A 23380-nucleotide genomic window follows, 5' to 3' on the forward strand; every position below is an offset into this window, starting at 1 on the left:
GCATCTGTGAAGGAATAAACAGAGTTAACATTTCGGGTCTGGTGACCCTTCCTCAGACCTGTTCTGGTGACCCTTCCTCAGACCTGTTCTGAGGAAGGGTCACCGGACCCGAAACGTTAACTCTGTTTCCTCCTTCACAGATGCTGCCAGACCTGCTGAGCTTTTCCAGCAACTTTGTTTTTGTACTTTTTACAAGATGCACTGCAGAAATTCACCAAAGATCCTAAGACAGCACCTTCCAAACCCACGATCACTTCTATGGAGAAGGACAAAGGCAGGGGATATATGGAAATGCCACTGCATTCAAGTTCCCCTCCAAGCCACTCACCATCCTGACTTGGCAATATATCACCGTTCTTTGACTATCGCTTGGTCAAATTCCTAGAATTCCATCTCTAATGGCATTGTGGGTCAACCCACAGCAGGAGGACTGCAGCTGTTGAAGAAGGCAGCTCTCTACCACCTTCTCAAGGGCAACTAGGGACGAGCAATAAATGCTGGCCAGCCAGCGGCACCCATATCATACAAAATGAATACATTTTTAAAAAAATCAATTGAAGATATCTGGTCATCATGGACGAGTTAGAGCAATGGGTCTGTTTTCAGGCTATACAACTCTATGACTCAATACATAGTTTGAGGCATCAGGAGGTACCAATAACTGAATGGACCATCATTTATCTTCAGCTGAAAGACTTTGGATGGGAGTCTTTCCCCAATGCACCTTGGTTACAGCTGCCCTGTAGGCAGTTTCACTGTGATGCTGACATTGGGACACTCTTCCCAGACTGCTTCACTGTGACGCTGACCATGGGACTGTCTTCCCTGACTGCTTCACTGTGATGCTGACTGTGGGACTCTCTTCTCAGACTGCTTCACTGTGATGCTGACCGTGGGACACTCTTCCCAAACTGCATCACTGTGAGAGAGAGAGAAAACTCACAGATACCAAGAACTGCAGGTGCTGGATGAAGGGTCCCAACCCAAAGAGTTGACTTTCCCGTTCCTCTGATGCTGCCTGACCTGCTGTGTTCCTCCAGCTCCACAGTATGTTGAGAGAGAAAACTCAAGCATTTTGCTGTAGCAGGGAGGAATGTATGGCAGCTTCAAAACCCCAACAGCTACTGGAAACTAAACTAAAACCCTGGTTCTATGGGAGCATAACTCCACCCATTCACACTACTTTTACTGTTCCAAATTTTCAAACAAAATCCAAAGGCCTCACAAGCTGTTTACTTTATTGGCTTGGAACAGATTGCACTTCACCTCTGTCTCAACCTCTCTTCATAAAAAAAAGGACAGAATACACCTCTTAAAGCCGCAGTGCCGTCACAGGCAGTATGTTCCTGCTAGCATGAAGGGTAATGTTGATAGGGGTAGGAAACAATGGATGATGAAAGATATTGAGGCTCTGTTAAGAATAAGAAAGAAGCATATGTAAGGTATGGACAACTGGAGTCAAGTAAATCTCTTGACGAGTATAAGGAGAGTAGGGACATTCTTAAGAGGGAAATCAGGGCAGCAAAAAAGGATATGATATAGCCTTGGTGGGAAAGGTTAAGGATAATCCAAAGAGATTCTACAAGTACATTAAGAGCAAAACAACAACTGGAAAAGATTAGGGCCCTGAGAGATCAACGAGATCATCTATGTATGGAACCACAGGTGACAGGAGAGATACTAAACAAATATTTTGCATCAGAATTTACTGTAGAGAAAGACATGGAAGCTAGCGAACTCGGGGAAGTAAATATTGATGTCTTGAAAACAGTCCACATTACAGAACAGGAGATGCTGAAGGTCTTAAAAAACATAAACGTGGATAAACCTCCGGGGCCTGACGAGTGTATCTCAGGACATTGTGGGAAGCTAGGGAAGAAATTACAGGGCCCCGAACGAAGATATTTGTATCATCTAAAGCCGGGAGTGAGATGTCAGAGGATTGGAGGGTGGCTAGTGTTGTACCTTTTAAGAAAAGCTATAAGGGGAAACCTGGGAACTATAGACCAGTGAATTGGACATCAGTGGTGGGTAAGTTATTGCGGGGGATTCTGAGAGATAGGATTTACATGCCTCTGGAGAGGCAGGAATGATTAGGGATAGTCAGCATGATTTTGTAAAAGATTAATGAAGTCAGAGGAGTCGACATTGTCTGCATGGAGTTTAGTAAGGTCAGAAGTCACACTACGCCAGGTTATAGTCCAACAGGTTTATTTGAAATCGCAAGCTTTCAGAGCGCTGCTCCTTCATTAGCTGAAGTAGAGGGAAGCACACAGGCACAGAATTTATAGGCAGAGAGATCAAAAGATACTACAAATGGTGTGAGTGGAGTGTCGACAGGATGAATAACAAGTCAGACTAACAGCTAACTTAAAAGGAAATTCCAAAATCCTCTAATCGTCTATTAGCACATCAATTGTAAAAGTACGGTAAAAGAAGGAGTAGAGATATCAGGGTACAAAAATTGGATTTACCTATGGAGTCAAGAGGCCTGGTTAAGGTATTAAATGAAAACTGCATCAATCCTTACATCTACGGCAAATGCTGTGCAGGCCATGGTGACAGAAGAGGGAACATTGTCTTTGGCGCATTCAAAATTGATCAGACAACGGTATTAGATAAGTTGTCAGTAGTTGAAAAGCCATAAGTAGATGTCTTGGATGAATACATTGTTTCTATTTAAATAATACCCATTGTGCAAAGTTACAGGGAAAAGGTAGATTAGCTTCTACAAAATCAGAGAGCTAGTGCAGACGCAACAGGCCCAATGGCTACCTTTTGTACCAAAATGATTGTTGTTTCTGAAAATTAATATAGTGGGTCTGAACAGATGAATGAACACTGAGAAACAGGCATCCAAAGTGTGAAGAACTATACACCAAATAGCTCTGGAAGTCTGGAGTCTTACTATGAGCATTCGTTGATAATGTCAGAAGGAATGGCAGCATCTCTGGAGTAAAACAGATTGAATGTTTTGAGTCTAACATGTAATATTAGTGTAAAATGAAAATTGGAAGCAAAGTTGATGAAATTTTCCAGTTTAGAGTGAGAACAGGCTGTGCCATTCGGTATTAGAATGTATCAATGTACTGGAAAAAGAAGTGAGGTATTGATTTTAAGTAGGAATGTAACAGAAGATGTTCCACTTTATCAACCAAACAAAAGGCATGGCTCAGAACTCTGTTTCAGAGATAGTAGGAACTGCAGATGCTGGAGAATCTGAGATAACAAGGTGCAGAGCTGGATGAACACAGCAGGCCTAGCAGCATCAGAGGAGCAGGAAAGCTGATGTTTCGGGTCTAGACCCTTTATCAGAAATGGGGGAGGGGAAGGGGGATCTGAAATAAATAGGGAGAGAGGGGGAGGCAGATAGAAGATGGATAGAGGAGAAGATAGATGGAGAGGAGACAGACAGGTCGAAGAGGCGGGGATGGAAGCAGTAAAGGTGAGTGCAGGTGGGGAGTTAGGGAGGGGGTAGGTCAGTCCAGGGAGGACGGACAGGTCAAGGGGGCAGGATGAGGTTAGTAGGTAGGAGATGGGGGTGGGGCTTGAGGTGGGGGGAGGGGATAGATGGGAGGAAGGACAGGTGAGGGAGGCAGGGACAAACTGGGCTGGTTTTGGGATGCAGTAGGGGGAGGGGAGACAACTCATCCCTCACACCTCTTCCCCGCAATAACAACCAAAACAGAATCCCCCTCGTCCTCACGTACCACCCCACCAACCTCCGGATCCAACGCATCATCCTCCGACACTTCCGCCATCTGCAATCTGACCCCACCACCAAAGACATTTTTCCCTCCCCACCCAAATCTGATTTCCGGAGGGACCACTCTCACCATGACTCCCTTGTCCATTCCACACTCCCCTCCAGCCCCACCACACCTGGCATTTTTCCCTGCAACCGCAGAAAGTGCTACACCTGCCCCTACCCCTACCGCCTCACCCCCATCCCAGGCCCCAAGAAGACTTTCCACATCAAGCAGATGTTCACATGCACATCTGCTAATGTGGTATACTGCATCCGCTGTACCCGTTGTGGCCTCCTCTACATCGGGGAAACCAAGCGGAGGCTCGGGGACCGCTTTGCGGAACACCTACGCTCGGTTCGCAATAAACAACTGCACCTCCCAGTCACGAACCATTTTAACTCCTCCTCCCATTCCTCAGACAACATGTCCATCCTGGGCCTCCTGCATTGCCACAACGATGCCACCCGAAGGTTGCAGGAACAGCACCTCATATTCCCAATGGTATCAATGTGGACTTCACAAGCTTCAAAATCTCCCCTCCCCCTACCGCATCCCAAAACCAGTCCAGCTCGTCCCTGCCTCCCTAACCTGTCCTTCCTCCCACCTATCCCCTCCTCCCACCTCAAACCCCACCCCCATCTCCTACCTACTAGCCTCATCCCGCCCCCTTGACCTGTCCGTCCTCCCTGAACTGACCTATCCCCTCCCTACCTCCCCACCTACACTCACCTTTACTGGCTCCATCCCCGCCTCTTTGACCTGTCTGTCTCCTCTCCACCTATCTTCTCCTCTATCCATCTTCTATCCAACTCCCCCTCTCTCCCTATTTATTTCAGAACCCCCTTCCCCTCCCCCATTTCTGAAGAAGGGTCTAGACACAAAATGTCAGCTTTCCTGCTCCTCTGATGCTGCTTGGCCTGCTGTGTTCATCCAGCTCTACACCTTGTTATCTCAAATAACTGTTGAGCCTTTTTGGCCGCTGTTTCCATTGCTGCTCCTGTTGCTGCTGAAGAGAGAAAGGAAGAGGAGATACAGGGGGAGTCAAAAGAGGCTGATCGTGATATGGGCTTTGGTCTTTTGATTAAATGTAATGTGCAGCATAGTTACAATTAAAAAAAACCATAAAAATATTTAATAATGAACAGGCAGATACTCATCACAGTGCCTTTTATTTGGAGGGAAGTTTGAAAGGGAAGTTGTTTAATATAAGAAGAAGTTCGGCTATGCAGACAGAGGAAGGTGATGGACATGGACTGTTTGGACCTCTGCTTATGAAAGGAGCAGAAACCCTGTGGGGAATGGTTTTATCAACATATTGTATGTCCTTCATGTAATGAAAATGGTCATGACCCAGAAACTGGAAGCTATCGAGGTGATGGAGCTAACAAAAAATGAAATTTTTTTCACTGGGCTTGGAGTAGGATGAATTTTTTTGATAATAACCAGAGATGATTCAAAGTTGGGACTGAACAGCACTCAACCTTTCGTATGCAAAAATTAAGCTTCTGTGTTTGCTTTTTGATTCAGGTGAATGGGAGAACTGGAAAATCTGGGTCCAGGAGTATTCATACCCACCTGACAGTGAGCCAGACTATACATCAATCCTTGTGCCAAATGTTGACAATGTCAGGACCAACTTTCTGCTGAACATCATAGCTAAACAAAACAGGGTAAGTGCTGAATATAAGAGTTAGAATTAGAATCCCTACAGTGTGGAAACAGGCCCTTCGGCCCAACAAGTCCACACCGAACCTCAGAGCATCCCACCCAGATCCATCCCCCCATGACCCACCACCTCCCTGAACACTACGGGCAATTTAGCATGGCCAATCTGCCTATCTTTGGACTGTGGGAGGAAACCGGAGCACCCGGAGAAAACCCACGCAGACACGGGGAGAATGTGCAAACTCCACACAGACAGTCGCCTGAGGCTGGAATCGAACCCACATCCCTGGCACTGTTAGGCAGCAGTGCTAACCACTGTGCCACCGTGTCGCCCGTAAAGAGCTTCATTGTTTTGTCGGTATAACAGTTTAACATATCCCAGATATTTGATTGTGCCTGAAAGTGTGTTAGGAAGTGCTAGTCTCGTTGGCGGTCATAAAGATTGGCGTCATCTCTCCACAGAGTAGGAAACTCAGAAGACAGTGCATAAACCACAGAGCATGTCAGTTAGTATTCAGGATATATTCTACAGCGCAGGGAAAAGTTCAACTCCTAAATAGATTGTCAGGGTAGGAATATTTCTGACATATACTCTGCTCATATCTTTACTTCTTGCCGACAACTCAATACTAAATAAATGACAATGTTCAGTTCCCTTTCTCCCGTCCCTTAAAACTTTATAAGTAAGACCGGAAACATTTTTTCATTGTGGAACTTTGATGCTAAAATCGGGCTCAGCAAAACTATTCTGCAGTATAATGGTTACCCTGATCAGATAATTTCTCACTGTACATTACGTAAACTAATGATAACTCTAAAGTAGTCATTTTGGACCTGAAAAGTGCTCAGTCTACCTTGGATTACCCTGGAAGAGTCAGAAATCTCAAAGGTTTGGCCAACAAGTGAGCCTAATTGTTTCATGCTGCAGCTGACCAATATCGATGGAACTACTGGGGATCGGTTATCTCAGTTGGCTGGATGGCAAGTTTGCAACGCAGAGTGACACCAACTGTGTGGATTCAATTCTCATGCTAGCTGATGTCACTGTGAAGGCCCTGACTACTCACCTTCACCCCTTGCCTGAGGCAGTGGTGACCCTCAGGTTAAACTCACTGACAGCCATCTCTATAATGAGACAGCAGTCCTGTGGTCCTCTGAGACTATGGTGACTTTAACTTGATGTTAGCCACAAACAAGATGCAACATATTATTTAAATGCAAAAAGCTGTGGTACAGAGGGATTTGGAGACCTCGTCCATAATCACAAAAAAAATAGTTTTCAAGTTCAGTTAGTAATAGGGAAGACAAATGGAATGAGTACCTTGAAGAAGTTACCCTCCTCCCTCTGGGAAGACCTCAGTGGATCTCTCTCCCACTGCAACACTATCTCTAAGACAAATGGAATGGTGGCTTTTATTTCAAAGGGAATGGAGTATAAAATATGAAGCTTTTGCTAAAACTATACAGGCACTATTCAGACCATAGCTGCAATACTGTAAACAGGTTTGGGTCCATTATTTAAGCAAAGATGGATTTTCAGATGGCTTTTGATAAGGTCCCTTATAAGATGTTAGTGGGCAAACTTAAAGTACAAGCAGGCTATGAGTGGTGGTGTACTGTAAAGGATCAGTGCTTGGGCCCCAGCTGATACCAGGTATGGAGGAAATGTCTTATGAGGAGAGATTGAGTAGATTGGGTTTCTACTTGTTGAATATAGAAGAATGAGAGGTGACTTTATTGAAATATACAAGATTCTTTGTCGATATGTTTGGCTCTTAACAGCCCTCTGGGCAACTAGGGAGGGGCAATAAATGCTGGCCAGTGACACCCATGTCTTGTGAGTGAAGAAAAAAATAATAGTATAGATGGTTGTGCCCCCTTGTCAGAGAGTCCAGAGGGAATAATCTCAAATAAAGGTCTCTCCTATTTAAGACGGAAATGAGGAGGAATTCCTTCTCTCAAAGTGTAGTGGATCTGTGGAATGCTTTGTCACAGAGGGCTGTTGAGGCTGTGTTTTAAGTATATTCAAGGCTGAGATGATTTTTAATCAGTAAGGGAATCAAGACGAATGGGGAAAAGACAGGAAAGTGGAGTTGACAATTATCAGATCTGCTATGATCTTATTGAATGGCAGAACAGACTTGATGAGCTGAGTGGCCTACTTCTGTTACTGTCTTATGGCCTTATTGTCAAGGCAAAAAAACATTCTGCCTATCACACAAATGAATAATGTGGTATATGAATTTCAGTGTCAGCGTGATGCCAGGTGTGGAGTTCGTATGTCACAAAGATTGGCTGATTGTATTGAACAGCGTGTCTCTTCAGCTGTCCACAACAAGCAAAGTATTAACTGCACCCAACCACCCAATGTTTGCAAAAATCACAACACACTGTTTAACATTAGATGTGAGCCTGCAATTGGACAACATATGCTGGATATTCTTGATGTCTGAGGAATTATACTAAGAACCAATTTATGATTATCATTTGGGCTGACTTTGTGGCACATTTACACGCACTGGAAACTACATGTATTAATACAGAGGGTTCTGTTCTTTACAGATAGGAAGAACATAAACACACACTGTAAATGTTTCAGCTTAATAAAATAGGTGACAGCCATTCACTGGTTAATTTCCCATGGTAATTCCCTGATTTATCAGAGTTAAGCTTTCTGGTTTAAAATTTAACAATGCAGTTCACTGTCGATCTGCATTGATGGCTGTATACATGGGTGTATGCAATGCTTCTACCAATTAAAGGCCACTTGCCAAACAATCAGCACTGTCCTCTGATGAAATACATGTCCCCCTTGAACTTCTATTCTTGAAAATGTTCTGATAACTGCAAGAGAAAAAGGCTTAAGGCCCAAGTTTCAGAAGGCAGTAAGGCATATTCAAATAATGTAAAAATCAATCATTTTATGGTCACTATTTCCCAAAGACTCCTTCACAGCAGGGTTATTTATGATTCCTTTTCCATTATATAACACCAAATTTAAAATAATCTGAACCTTCATGGTCTCTTGGATATATTGTTCCAGAATCTGATCTTGTATACGTCACAAGAATTCATTGTCCACAGTTTTAATGCTGACTTGGTTAACCCAGTCTATAGACAATTTAAAATAATCTACTATTACTGTATTACCCATGCTGCATATATCTCTAATTTCCTGATTTATAGCATGCACAACATTAGTACTTTAGCTTGTGTTCTACAAACAACTCCAATGTTCACTTTCCCTTACTATTTCTCAGTTCTGCCCAAACTGCTTCTATGTCTAGATTTTCCAATCAGAGATAAGGGTATGTTTCTCACTTTGTGGATTATATAGCATAGGTATGCGAGAGGTCCCGGGTTTAGATCCTGGACAAGCCCCCACTGTGTCGTGCCGTGGCTTCATTGGTTAAATCACCTGCCTTATAAACAGGAAATCCTGGGTTTGGGATGGCACGGTGGCTCAGTGGTTATCACTGCTGCCTCACAGTGCTACGGGCCCAAGTTCAATTCCGACCTCAGGTGACTGTCTGTGTGGAGTTTGCACACTCTCCCCGTGTCTGCATGGGTTTCCCCCAAGTGCTCCAGATTCCCCCCACAGACCAAAGATGTGCAGGCTAGGTGGATTGGCCATGCTAAATTACCAATAGTGTTCAGGGATGTGTAGATTAGGTGGTTTATGTGGGGATGGGTCTGGGTGGGATGCTCTGAGGGTCGATGTGAACTTGTTGGGCCTGTTTCCACACTATAGGGATTTTAAGAAAGATCCACTCTCACAAATATAATGAAGTATTTACTTATTAGGATGCTACCCACTGCTATTTACTTTTTCCTGTTGCCTCCTAAATATAGAATATCCTTAGGTAATCATTTCTCAATCTTGCTCACCTATAACGATCTTTCTGTAATACCAATTAAATTGTATCTATTTATCTACATTTGTGTATTCAGATAGAATGCCAATAATTCTCCCTTTTTAGCATTATTGATTGGCATGGAAGGTACGAAGGACTAGGTTGATATGATGCAATTACCACAAGAACATGGGAAAGGGTGGAAGAGGGGAGAGAATTTTTCTCATCTCATGCTGGATGGTCTAGCTGATATCCTGAGACTGTGTCCTCAGTTCTAGACTCCCCAACTAGGAAAAACATCCTCCCTGCAACTAGTCTGTCCAGCTCTGTTAGAATTTTATACTTTTCAATCAGGTCCCTTCTCATCGTTCTAAAATCCCGTGAATAGAGGCCCAGCTAAACAATCAGTCCTCAGAGGATAACCTGCCATGCCTGGTATCAGCCCAGTGAACCTCCACTGCACTCCCCCTATGGCAAGTATTTCCTTTCTTAGGTAGGAAGACCAAAACTGCCTGCAATACTTGACATATGGTCTCATGAAGGTCCTGTATAGCTGTAGTAAAACATCCACACTTCAGAACTTAAATCCTATTTGCCTTCCAAGTTGCTTGTAAATCCATTTGTAAATCTACACTACACAATATATTATCATTAAAAAAAGACTCTTTGTTCTGTTTTTCATGCCAAAGCATTTAGCTTCACATTTAGCTATGTTGTACCGTATCTGCATGTGTTTGCCAACTCATTCAACTTGTCTCAATTACCTTGAAGCCTCCTTGCATCCTCCTCACAGCTCACATTTCTGCCCAATTTTGTGTTGTCAGTAAACCTGGAAATGTTGCACTTGGTTCCCTCAGCCACATAATTTGTATCTGGCATGAATAGCTGGGGCCCAAGCACTGATCTATTACAGTGCCCCAGTGTCACTGCCTGCTTGTATGCTAAGTTTGCCCACGAACCTTTTATTGAGACACCTCTTCAAAAGCCATCTAAAAATCCAGTACACATCCAATGGTTTTCTCTTAACTATTCAACATCCTGAAAAAACTGCGGTACATTTAGTACGCATGATTTTTCTTTCATAAACCTATGCTGTCTTTGTTCAGTCCTGTTAATGCATTCCAAATGCTGTGGGAGCACATCTTGTATTATAGACTCTAGCATTTTCCCCACTACCGAGGTTAGGCTAACTGGTCTGTAATTCTTTACTTTTTCTCTTTCTCCCTTTTTAAATAGTGGGAGGAGTGAGATTTAGAGAGTTTAATTATTAACTGCACAACTGGAACACAATCCCTGAGTACTGAGGTCTTTTAACCAACCCATTTGGCATTCTGAGCTGCTTCTGCAAGCAGTGTGCCCAATCCCATACCTTGAATATGCATAAAGTTTTGGCAACCTACTTTGGAGAGTTATTTTTGCAAGAGAGACAGTTCAAAGAAAGAGCAAGTTACTGCAGATGCTGGAATCTGTACTGAAAACAAAAAAGGCTGGAAATCACAGTGTGTCAGGCAGCATCCACGGAGACAGAGCAAACTAATGTTTCGAGTCTGAATGTGTTATCTAGACTTGAAATGTTACATTGCTCTCTCTCCATGGGTGCTGTCTGATCCACTGTGACATCCAGTGTTTTTCTGTTTTTGGTACAGTTCAAAGAAGATTCACTAGGTTCACTCTGAGCATGAAGGAGTTATCTTTTGATGAAAGGTTAAGTGGGTTGCGTACATACTCATTTGAATTTAGAAAAATGAGAGATGTACTTAGGGAAATAAATAATATTTTGTGGGTCTTGATGCTTTCTCTCACAGAAGAACGTCGAACCTGGACGAATGGTTTAAAATTAGTGGTCTTCCATTGATGAGGAAAGCCTTTTTCTTTTAGATTGGAATTATCTTCCCAATACAACAAAACAGCTTCAGTCGTTCAATATATTTAAGGCTAGGCTAAAAGGTTTCAAATCAAGGGCATTGAGAGTTTTGAGGCCGCATGACATCAGACATGACCTTATTAATTGGCGGAGCAAGCTGGTGGGAATAAATAGCATACTGCTGCTCCTACTTCTGTGGATTGGGGTATTTTAGTTTAGTTTACTTTATCATAATTTTGTTCATATGCTATTTTATTAATTCAGCTGGTCAGAGAAACACAGCTTTATTCATTTACCTTAGCTTTGCAGAAAACCATTTTTATTTTTACTTTTCTAAGTACTGAATATCAATTCTTAAAAAAGTAGTTTTACAACAATTTAAAAAAAAATGTTAACTGAACAACGGAGATAGCAAGAACTACAGATGCTGGAGTCAGAGTCAACACAGTGTGGAGTTGGAGGAACAAAGCAGTTCAGGCAGCATCAGAGGAGTAGGGCCAGGACTCTTCTTCAGAAGATGTGTCCAGACCCGAAAAGTTGACTTTCCTGCTCTGCTGATTCTGCCTGACCTGCTGTGTTCTTCCAGCTCCACACTGTGTCAACTGAACAATGCTTCTTATTGTTTAGTGGGTATAAAATACTCTCTATATATTAAAAAAGTACATTTTCTGATATCATGACAGGCGGTTCTTCTGACTGGAGAACAGGGAACAGCAAAAACAGTCATGATTAAAGGCTATCTGAAGAGATATGATCCAGAAGTACACTTGTCCAAGAGTTTGAATTTCTCTTCTGCCACAGAACCCTATATGTTCCAGGTAATATACACATTTATGCACATGAGCTACAAATAAATTTAACGGGTCTAATATCTGATAGAAGTTATCATCTTGTTTCAATTTAAGGCTGTTTGAACCCATGGACTATACTTGTGCTGATAGTTTTACCAATGCAGCAGAATTTCAACATCAGTAGCCTCATTCAAATTAAAGCAAAATAAAAAAAAATACTCTGGAAATCTAAAATAACACAGAAAGTGCTAGAGCAGCTCAGCAGATCTGGCAGCATCTGTGGAGAGAGAAACAGAATTATTGTTTCCGGTCTAGTATGACTTTTTCAGAAATGCTTATTTCTTGATGGGATGCGGGTATCACTAGCTAGCCAGTATTTATTCCCAATTCTTGAATGCCCAGAGGGCAGTTCAGAGTCAACCACATTGCTATGGTCTGGAGCCATATGTAGGCCAGACCAGAAAAGGATGGCAGCTTTCCTTCCTAAAAGGATACTAGTGAATCAGATGGGTTTTTACGACAAACAACAATGAGTTGATGGCTGTCATTAGGCTAAATTTTTTTATTCCAGATTTTATTTTATTGAATTCAGATTTTACCCAGTGCTGTGGTAGGATTTGAATACATGCCACCTGAACATTATCCTGTGGTTCTGGATTATTAATTCTCCATGGCCAAACAGAGTATTTAAAATATTCTTTAACAAATTCATATTTCTTTCTTCCTTTAACTGCAATTTTATCCATATTTCTGTGAACATCAGCTTGGTCCTGTTTATTAACGCTGAAATTCCTCCCAATAAAATAGCTGCCCATCTCATATGCAGACAAGTCTTGTAACGTCACTTGGCCATGAGTCTATGTTCCTGTGTATGGCAGTGGTGTTCACCAAGAGTTTTGTCATCTGATCTAACATCTTCTTATATAATTTGGGAATCATACTTTGTTTTGTAATGTTACTGTGAGAGGCCTTGGGCTGTTTTATTCCAGTAAAGGTACTTTCTAATTTTGTGTTGATGGCTTTCAAATTTTTTTTTTTACTATTCGACACTTGGACAAGATAAGCCAACCTGTTTTTTTTTATTCATTCCTAGTTTGCACAAGGAGAGCCCCTGAATGCTGCCGCCAAACTAGAGGGCTAGGTTTAAGGTGAGAGGAGAAAGATGTAAAAGGGACCTAAGGGACAACTTTTTCACACCAAGAGTGGTGTGTGTATGGAATGAACTGCCAGAAGATGTGGTGGAGGCTGGTACAATTACAGCATGTAAAAGATATCAGGATGGATATATGAATAGGAAGGGTTTAGAGGGATATGGGCCAAATGCTGGTAAATGTGACTAGATTAATTTAAAATATCTGGTTGGCATGGATGAGCTGGACTGAAGGGTCTGTTTTCATGCCATACAGCTCTATGACTTTATGACTCTAATACCTCCATCACAGTGCCAGACTGCAGAGTACAGCAAAAACCAAATGAAGGCAAGACAGTTTAATTTGTTGGAATGCACATGTAGTATGATGGGGTAGCACTTTAAAATTCGTCGCAATTAGATATTTTCTCAGGACTGTGGAGCAGCCAGAATTTGAAAGCAAAGCTCACAGGTTACTGTGATATAATTGAGTAGAGCAATTGCTTTGTGTAAGTATGCTTGTTATCTTTGCAGCGAACAGTTGAAAGTTATGTGGAAAAACGTGTGGGGAGCACATATGGACCTCCAAGTGGACGGAAAATGACAATATTTGTTGATGATATCAACATGCCTGTTATTAATGAGTGGGGAGATCAGGTAAAATACTTAAGTATATCTGCTTAAACTTATCCACTGGTGGTCTTACAGCTGTCAACCTGTCTCAAAGGTGTTTTCCTGACCTTAAGTAAACTTTCAATTTTAGTGATATTTGCATATATTGGTACAGAGAAGGTTTACCAGGATGTTGCTCGATTTGGGGGATTTTAGCTATGAAGAAATGTTGGATAGACTGGGTTTGTTTTCACTGGAACACAGGAGGTTGAGGGGCAACCTAATAGAAGTTCATAAGATTGTGAATGGCATGGATACAGTGGAAAAGATGAGGCTTTTTCACAGGGTGGAAGGGTCAATTACTAGGAAACACAGGTTCAAGGTGCGAGAGGGGAAGTTTAAAAGAGATATGCAAAACGATGTTTTCACACAGAGTGGTGAGTGCCTGGAACACGTTGCCAGAGGAGGTGGTGGAAGCAGACACAATAGCAGCATTCAGAGAACACCTGGACAAATACATGAATATGAAGGGAAAAAAGGGATATTGTTCCTGCAAATGAAGACAGTTTTAGTATAGAAGGGCAAAATGTGTTGGTGCAGGCTTTGAGGACCGAATGGTCTGTTCCTGTGCTGTATTGATCTTTGTTCTCTGGCTGTGTTGCATTTGCAGTTGTGATGTCAATTATAGCTTCCAAAACATTATTGTTTTTGACTAAAGCAAGACATAACCAACGGTCAGACCAGTGTTTCAAGCTTGTGGCTGCGAAAGACTGTAGCCCTTTGCCATTGTATCAGAGATAGTAGGAACTGCAGATGCTGAAGGGCCTAGACCAGCCTTCCTGCTCCTATGATGCTGCTTGGCCTGCTGTGTTCATCCAGCTCTACACCTTGTTAGCCCTTTGCCATTGTATCCTTTTAATTTCTTACATAAAATGATGGTAGCATTTTCTAGCGTGTTGTCCACAGCTATATTAAAATGTCTACCGATATTCTGCTTGCTTAGGCTGAGCGTTTGTCATGCTATCTATAAACTTCGCAGTCAATGCGAGAACACTTTGGGATGTGCAACAGTATGGGTTTTCCTTGTGTCCTGAATGTCATTGACTATATACACATGTTGTCACTAGGGTAATAAAACACAAGTCAGCAATGTTCAAATTTAGAAAATTTACTAATGTGTTACTGTACATCTATTGGTGTCAGTTTAGGTCAGTTGGCTAGACAGCTGGTTGGTAATGCAGAGTGAGAGCAGCAGGGTGGGTTCAATTTCTGAGGCTACTATGAAGGATTCTTCTTCTCAACCTGAATCCTCACCCAAGCTGTGATGATCCTCAAGTTAAACGACCACCAGTTGCCTCTCTCTGTAATGAGACAGCAGGCTTATTGCCTGGTAAGACTATGGCAACTTTACCTGTTATACTTTGGAAATTCTAAGTGTGGAAATTTATACATTTAATGTATAATACAGCAAGAGGACTTTATAACTTGTGACAGTCTAGCATTAAAAGTCTTCACCTTACTCTATCCAGACAGTTGTCTATTTGCAAGCAACTAGTCAGTTAGTGAGTCAGTCAGTCATTCATTCAACACTGTATGGAATACAATCGGAATCTAAATAGCCACACATTTTTATGGATGGTAGGAACTGCAGATGCTGGAGAATCTGAGATACCAAGGTGTAGAGCTGGATGAACACAGCAGGCCAAGCAGCATCAGAGGAGCAGCAAATCTGATGTTTTGGGCCTAGACCCTTCTTCAGAAAATTTTTCTGAAGAAGGGTCTAGGCCTGAAATGTCAACCTTCCTGCTCCTCTGATGCTGCTTGGCCTGCTGTGTTCATCCAGCTCTACACCTTGGTATCACACATTTTTATGTTTTGTTTACTCACGGGATGTGATCATCACTGGCTGGGTCAGCATTTACTCCCGATCATTTGTTGTCATTGATAACATGATGATGAGTTGCCTTCTTGAACTGCTGAGGTCCATATGCTGTAGGTAGACACACATGCTGTTATGGAGGGAATTCCAGGAATTTGACCCAATGTCACTGAAGGAATGGCAATATATTTCCAAGTCAGAATGTTGAGTGGCTTGAAGGAGAACCTGAGATGGTAGTGTCCCCATAGTTCTTGTAGATGGGAATGGTCAAGTACTTGGAAGGTACTGCCTAAGGAATTTTGGTGAATTACTGCAGTGCATTTTGCAGATGGTACACATTGCTGCTACTGTGCGCTGATGGTAGACGGAGTTGATGTTTGTGGATGTGATGCCAATCAAGTGAGCTGCTTTGTCCTGGATGGTGTCAAGCTTCTTGAATCTTGTCGGAGCTGCATTCATCCAAGCAAGTGGGGTATATTCTATTACATTTTATTATAGGTGATGGACAGACATTGGGGAGTCAGGGATGAGTTATTTGTGAAAGCCTCCTAAACTCTGTTGATGACAATCACTTTACTGATGATTCACAGAGTAGTTTGAGAGGTGGTAATTGTCTATGTGGCTATTTTGTGTACAAGATATACCTGGGCAAATTTTCCATATGTCAGGTAAATACCAGTGTTGTCGCTGTAGAGGTTCAGCTTGGCTAGGGGTGCAGAAAGTTCTGGAGCACAAGTCTTTAGCACACTGCTGAAATACTGTCAGGGCCCATAGCCTTTGCAGTATCCAATGCTTCCAACCATTTCTTGATATCATGTGGAGAGAACCAAATTGGCTGAAGACTGATAACTGTGATGCTTGGGATGTTTGGAGGAGGCCAAGATGGATCATCCACTCAGTAGTTCTGGCTGAAAATTGTTGCAAATGCTTTAACCTGATCACTTAACACAGACTTTATATGTAGGCTTGAGTCGCTACATTATGTTAATTGTTCATAAAGGTCCAGATATCTCTCTCAATTCTCTGTAGTTATGTTAAATGAGTTAACAAATCAAAAATCACAAAGCAAACAGAAACAGAATATTGCAAATTTGTGCAAGGTAACAGATAGTTATCACAACTTCTTTACACTGTGACAGGCTACCACAAGCTTCATATATCATATGCTGAAAATTCAAATTCAGAATTTGCTATTATATCACAAATCATAAAATATGCCAAATGTGATAAAGTTAATTATTTGATGATAAGTTAATTTGTTCCTCACTATAAGTGCAAAGTATAGTCTTGCTCTCTAAATAGAAAGAGACAACTGGTGGTAAGTTGAACCTCAGTGTCACCACATCTCAGGTAGGGAGTAAACTTCAGGAGGCAGGACCTTCATGGTAACTTCACCTGGTATGGGAATTGAACCTGTACCATTGACATCACTTTGCATGAAAAACCAGCCAGCTAACTGAGCTAACCAGTTGTGGATAGAGAAGCAAACTGAAGTCCTCCATTTATAGAGTGTTCACTATTGAAAAGGCTGTGCTATGTTTCCCAAATCCCTGTTTTGGTGAAACCAATCATAGAATTAATTACCTCAATTGCAGAGGATGCTGGGACATTGAGTAAACTGAAGGAGGAGATAAACAGATTTTTAATTAGTATTGGGTTAAAGGAGTATAGAGAGCAGGCGGCAAAGTGGATTTGAGGCTGAAATAAGATCAGTCATGATCACATCAAAAGGCTGAGCCGGCTCGGAATGAAACGCCTATTCCTGCTTCTAGTTCTGAAGTGATAACGTTGTTTTTGTCCATCAGATCACGAATGAAATAGTGCGTCAGATGATAGAGATGCATGGAATGTACAACTTGGATAAACCAGGAGACTTTACGAAAATTGTTGATGTGCAACTAATGGCTGCAATGATCCACCCAGGAGGGGGACGCAATGATATTCCACAACGGTTAAAGAGGCATTTCTCAATCTTCAATTGTACCTTGCCCACCAATGCTTCAATTGACAAAATCTTTGGTAACAGTCAAATCTCAACTGTTTCTATCAATTATTCCCATTTTAGAGCAAATACTATTGTTGACCTATTCTATATCATACCTATCTAAGAAATATTATGGGGTGTTAACAGTAACGCTAACTTCATGTCACACAGAAGATAAATTGTAAAAAAAAAATTGACAATGGCTAGAAAAACAACTAATCTAAGTAATACAAAAACAGAACTTGGTGGAGAATTTCTAAAGATCTAGCAGCATCTGTGAAGAGAAAGTAGAGGTAACGTATTGAGTCTAGTGACCCTTCTTCAGAACCAATCTTTAATAAGCAAAATATTGTTGATTCATTATAATACAAAAATAACTGAATGAAATGTAAGTACCTATGAATACACTTTATGTAATGAAAATATATTACATTCAAACAAACATACGCTAACATGCAGACACAAAAATTCATCGTTTTCTGTCTGTAGAAATTCACTTTAAAAAAGGAATACTTTGGTTGATATGTCCTAGTTCTTGAAGACAAAAAGAATAGCATTTGAGATGTTGAGATGGCCTTCCAGTCTGATATTCTGGTACATAAAGACATGTTGCTGAACACATGAAGTTGTTATGTAGAACATAGAACATAGAACAGTACAGCACAGTACAGGCCCTTCAGCCCACAATGTTGTGCTGACCTATTATCCTACGAAGATCAAACTACCCTGCATACCCTACACTTCACTATCATCCATGTGCCTATCCAAGAGTCGCTTTAAAGTCTCTAAAGTATCTGACTCCACTACCACTGCCGACAGCTCATTCCACACACCCATCACTTTCTGTAAAGAACCTACCTCTGACATCTCCCCTATACCTTCCTCCAATATACCTTAAAATTATGCCCCCTCGTAAGTCATTTCCGCCCTGGGAAAAAGTCTCTAGCTATACCCTCTATCTATGCCTCTCATCATCTTGTACACCTTTATCAAGTCAACTCTCATCCTTCTTCGCTCCAATGAGAAAAAGCCCTACCTCCCTCAATCTTTCCTCATAAGACCTGCCCTCCAGTCGAGGCAGCATCCTGGTAAATCTCCTCTGCACCCTCTCTAAAGCTTCCACATCCTTCCTATAACGAGGCGACCAGAAATGAACACAATATTTCAAGTGTGGTCTAACCAGGGTTTCATAGAGCTGCAGCATAACCTTGCGGATCTTAAACTCAATTCCCCCGCCAATGAAAGCCAACACACCATATGCCTTCTTTTCAACCCTATCAACTTGGGTAGCAACTTTGAGGGATCTATGGATGTGGACCCCAAGATCCCTCTGTTCCTTCACACTGCCAAGAATTCTGCCATTAACCCTGTATTCTGTATTCAAATTTGACCTTCCAAAATGAATCACTTCACAATTTTCTGTGTTGAATTCCATCTGCCACTTCTTTGCCCAGCTCTGCATCCTGTCAATGTCCCGTTGCAACCTACAACAGCCCTCCATACTGTCCACAACTCCACCAACCTTCGTGTCACCGGCAAACTTACTAACCCATCCTTCCACTTCCTCATTTAAATCATTTATAAAGATCACAAAGAGTAGAGGTCCCAGAGCAGATCCCTGCGGAACACCACTGGTCACAGAGCTCCAGGCTGAATACTTTCCATCTACTACCACCCTCTGTCTTCTACTGGACAGCCACTTCTGTATCCAGACAGCCAAATTTTCCTGAATCCCATGCCTCCTTACTTTCTGAATGAGCCTACCGTGGGGAACCATATCAATGCCTTGCTAAAATCCATGTACACCACATCCACTGCTCTGCCTTCATCAATGTGTTTTGTCACATCCTCAAAGAATTCAATAAGGCTTGTGAGGCATGACCTGCCCCTCACAAAGCCATGCTGACTATTTCTAATCAAACTGTGCTTTTCCAAATAATCATAAATACTATCTCTCAGAATCCTCTCCAATAATTTGCCCACCACAGAAGTAAATCTAACTGATCTGTAATTCCCAGGATTAACCCTATTCCCTTTCTTGAACAAGGGAATGACATTTGCCACCCTCCTGGTTGCTGTAGTCATTCACAAAATGTTGACAAAATATAAGATGGGATCAAGAACAAAGTTGCTGGAAAAGCTCAGCAGGTCTGGCAGCATCTGTGAAGGAAAAAACAAAGTTAACGTTTTGGGTCCAGTGATCCTTCCTCAGAACTGATTGAGGCTGGGAAAATGTCAGTTTATATGCAGAAAAAAGGGAGGGGTTGGGGTAAGGAGTAAACAATAGAATAAAGCCGAAAGAGAGAGAGAGAAGAACAGTTGTACAGATAAAGAGTTGATAACGATGAGGCTGGGAGGGTGAATAGTTGTTAATGGGGACTATTAGTGACTAATCCTTCACAGATGCTGCCTGACCTGCTGAATTTTTCCAGCAACTTTGTTTTTGTTCTTGATTTACAGCATTTTTATTCTGTTTTTATTCTGTAAGATGGGACATTCATGCAACAGTAACTGAACCCGGGCTTGAGGTAACGCACTGAACCCATAACAAAGGGCTTTTTCCAGAAACGGCTAAACTGGAAAACTTCTTTCTTTCTGCATGTTGGTCATTGGCCAGTCCAAGCAATATCCATAGCAGACAGCTTGCCCTGACAGTCATTAACTAGGCAAAGGTACCTCCAGTCAATAAGCACCTTGCAAGACATGTGTCAGTAAGACATGCATTGTTAAAATGATGTCCAATGATTCATTGATCTCTTTAGAAAATAATCAATCCAGGTATCCATAATCCTTCAAACTCAAGTCCACAAAAATTTAAATATGAAGCCTTCACAACCAAAATATTGAGCAAGAGTAGGTCATTTCTTCCCTTTGCACGTGGTTGGCCAATGGTCTCATTGCTGACTACCTGGTTGAATGCTATTTTTCCACATGACTCTGAAATTCCCTAATGTCTTTAATATCTAGAATTCTACCACCTGAATCTTAGACAATGATGTTTGAATGAAATCTTATAATTTCTTAATAAGTAAGAAAATAAAAGTTAACTGGTGAATTGTCTAAACTAAATCATAAATATTACAACCCTGAGAATTTTTTTTTAAAAATTATAGGAATTATTGGAAATGGATACTTCCAATCTTCCAGAAACTTCATTCCTTCAATCAGTGCTATGATATCAAAACTTGTTCCCGCAAGCAGAATCCTCTGGCAGTGGACAAAGGTACTGATGCTGTTGTAAATGTTTAATTTTATTTTTAAATGTGCTGAGGATGTCATGAAGAAATTTGTAAAACATATCAAGGCGCATTTCTCAAAAGATAATGAGCAACATCAAAGTTAATAAAACAATTCACAAGAAAGATAGCGATGGGGACATATGCCTGGTTCACTAATGTCCATTAGGGAAGGAAACTGCATCCTTACCTAGTCTAGCCTGCATGTGAATCCAGACCCACTGCAATGACATTGAGATTTAACTGTCCTCTGGGCAATTATGGATGAGCAATAACTGCTGGCCCTCATCCATTGAATGAAAACTGTACTGCGTACAGTTCTGGTCACCACATCACCAAAAGGATGTGGATGCTTTGGAGAGAGTGCAGAGGAGGATGTTGCCTGGTACGGAGGGCGCTAGCTATGAAGAGAGGTTGAGTAGATTAGGATTATTTACATTAGAAAGATGGAGTTGAGGGGGGACCTGATTGAGGTCTACAAAATCATGAGAGGTATAGACAGGGTGGATAGCAAGAAGCTTTTTCCCAGAGTGGGGGACTCAATTACTAGGGGTCACGATTTCAAGGTGAGAGGGGAAAAGTTTAAGGGAGATATGCGTGGAAAATTCTTTACGCAGAGGGTGGTGGGTGCCTGGAACGCGTTGCCAGCGGAGGTGGTAGAGGCGGGCACGATAGCGTCATTTAAGATGTATCTAGACAGATACATGAATGGGCAGGGAGCAGAAGGATACAGATCCTTGGAAAATAGGCGACAGGTTTAGATAGAGGATCTGGATCAGCGCAGGGCCGAAGGACCTGTTCCTGTGCTGTAATTTTCTTTGTTCTTCTTTGTTCTCAATAAAAAAAAACTATGTTTTAGGTCAATTGGCTACATAGGCAGCCTGTAGTTTAGAATCATTCCAGCTGTATCAGTTCAATTCCCATTCTGGGTGAAATAAACAAATGATACTTAAAAGGGGCAGCACGGTGTCTCAGTGGTTAGCACTGCTGCCTCACAGCACTAGGACCCAGGTTCAATTCTACTCTCGGACGACTGTCTGTGTGGAGTTTGCACATTCTCCCTTTATCTGCATGGGTTTCCTCTGGGACGCTCTAATTTTCTCTCCCAGTCCAAAGATGTGCGGGCTAGGTGGACTGGCCATGCTAAATTGTCCATAGTGTTCAGGGATATGTAAATTAGGGGTGTTAGCCATGGGAAATGTAGGGTTACAGGAAAAGAGTAGGGGTATGGGCCTAAGTGGGATGCTCTTCAGAGGGTTGGTGTGGATTTGTTGGGCTGAATGGCCTGTTTCCACACTGTAAGGATTCTATGAGGACGGGTATGTATACTATTTTGTGACAAGAGCAGCCCAAGATCCAGGGAAATCTATTGTAAACCTGCTACAAAGCATAATTCAGGGGTGTATGTAAAAGTAAAGGGCTGGGGAAACTCACTCAGTAGGACTAGCAGCATCTGTGGAGACAGAAACAGAGTCAATATTTCAAGTCTGATATGACTCCACTTCAGAGCTGAAAATAATGTTTATTTTCTGTTGGGGTGAAAGATTATAAGGGTTCTCATAGTAAAGGAAAAGGGATTGCTAACGATGGTGGGAAAGATAGAAATGTAAAGAGGGTGTGAAAATGAGAAAATAAATCAGAGAGAATGTGTTTGTGATGGATTGTCATGCTTGGCAAATTTAACAGAATTGTTGGAAGACAAAGAAAGCAGGATAGATACAGGGAAAGCTATGGACATTTAGATTTCCAGAAGATGTTTAATAATGCACCCCATGTTAGGCTACTGAATAAGATAAAGACCCCTGGTGTTGGAGGTATATATTAGCATGGGTAGAGGATTGGCTCACTAATATAAGAGAGGGAGTTGGGATTGGGGGCATTTTCAGGATGGCAACCTGTAACTAGTGGAGTGCCACAGAGTTCAGTGCTGGGGCCACAATTAGTTATAATATATATTAATGAATGGATAAAGAAAATGAGTGTACTATCGCCAATTTTGTGGATGACGCAAAAATAGGTGGAGCGGCAAATGGTGAGGGGTGACACAAAGAATTTACAGAGGGATGTAGGTAGATTAATCAAGTGAGTAAAAATTTGGCACACAGAATAAGACCATAACGCCATAAGAAATTGGATCAGGAGTAGGTCATTTGGCCCCTTGAGCATGCTCCGCCATTCAGTATGATCATGGCTGATCCAACATATTTTGTGTCCGCTTATCTACGTTTCCCTGTAACTCTATATTCCCCAACTGATTAAGAATTTATCTATCTCAGCCCTAAATCTGCATAAAGAATGTGCCCCACAGCTTTCTGTAGCAAGGAGCTCCAAAGACTCTCAAACATCAGAAGAAATTCATCCTTATCTCTGCTTTAAATTAACTCCCTTTATTCTGAGACTATGCCGTCCAGTCCTAGACTCTCCTGAGGGGAAACATCCTCTCGGCGTTTACCCTGTCAGGCCCCTTAAGAATCTTACATATTTCAATGCAATTACTTCTCATTCCTTTAAATTCCAATGAGTAGAATCTCAACTTGGAGACAGTAGGAACTGCAGATGCTGGAGAATCCGAGACAACAAGGTGCAGGGCTGGATGAACACAGCAGGCCAAGCAGCA

The 23380-nt window shown here is 41.9% G+C and overlaps 1 protein-coding gene across 1 annotated transcript in view; it reads left to right on the top strand.

Annotated features, from left to right (window-relative positions):
• Window positions 1–4972: 4972 nt before the first annotated feature.
• tjap1 (tight junction associated protein 1 (peripheral)) overlaps window positions 4973–23380 on the top strand; it is a 105636-nt gene continuing 87228 nt past the window's right edge. The window contains exons 1-5 of the mRNA XM_048596620.1: window positions 4973–5066; window positions 5277–5419; window positions 11816–11950; window positions 13587–13709; window positions 17349–17494. Of these exons, the coding sequence (XP_048452577.1) occupies window positions 4973–5066; window positions 5277–5419; window positions 11816–11950; window positions 13587–13709; window positions 17349–17494 (641 nt within the window). The remainder of the gene's footprint in view (window positions 5067–5276; window positions 5420–11815; window positions 11951–13586; window positions 13710–17348; window positions 17495–23380) is intronic.

The sequence above is a fragment of the Rhincodon typus genome, chromosome 5 (genome assembly GCF_021869965.1).
Source record: "Rhincodon typus isolate 14 chromosome 5, sRhiTyp1.1, whole genome shotgun sequence".
Taxonomy (NCBI): Eukaryota; Metazoa; Chordata; class Chondrichthyes; order Orectolobiformes; family Rhincodontidae; genus Rhincodon; species Rhincodon typus.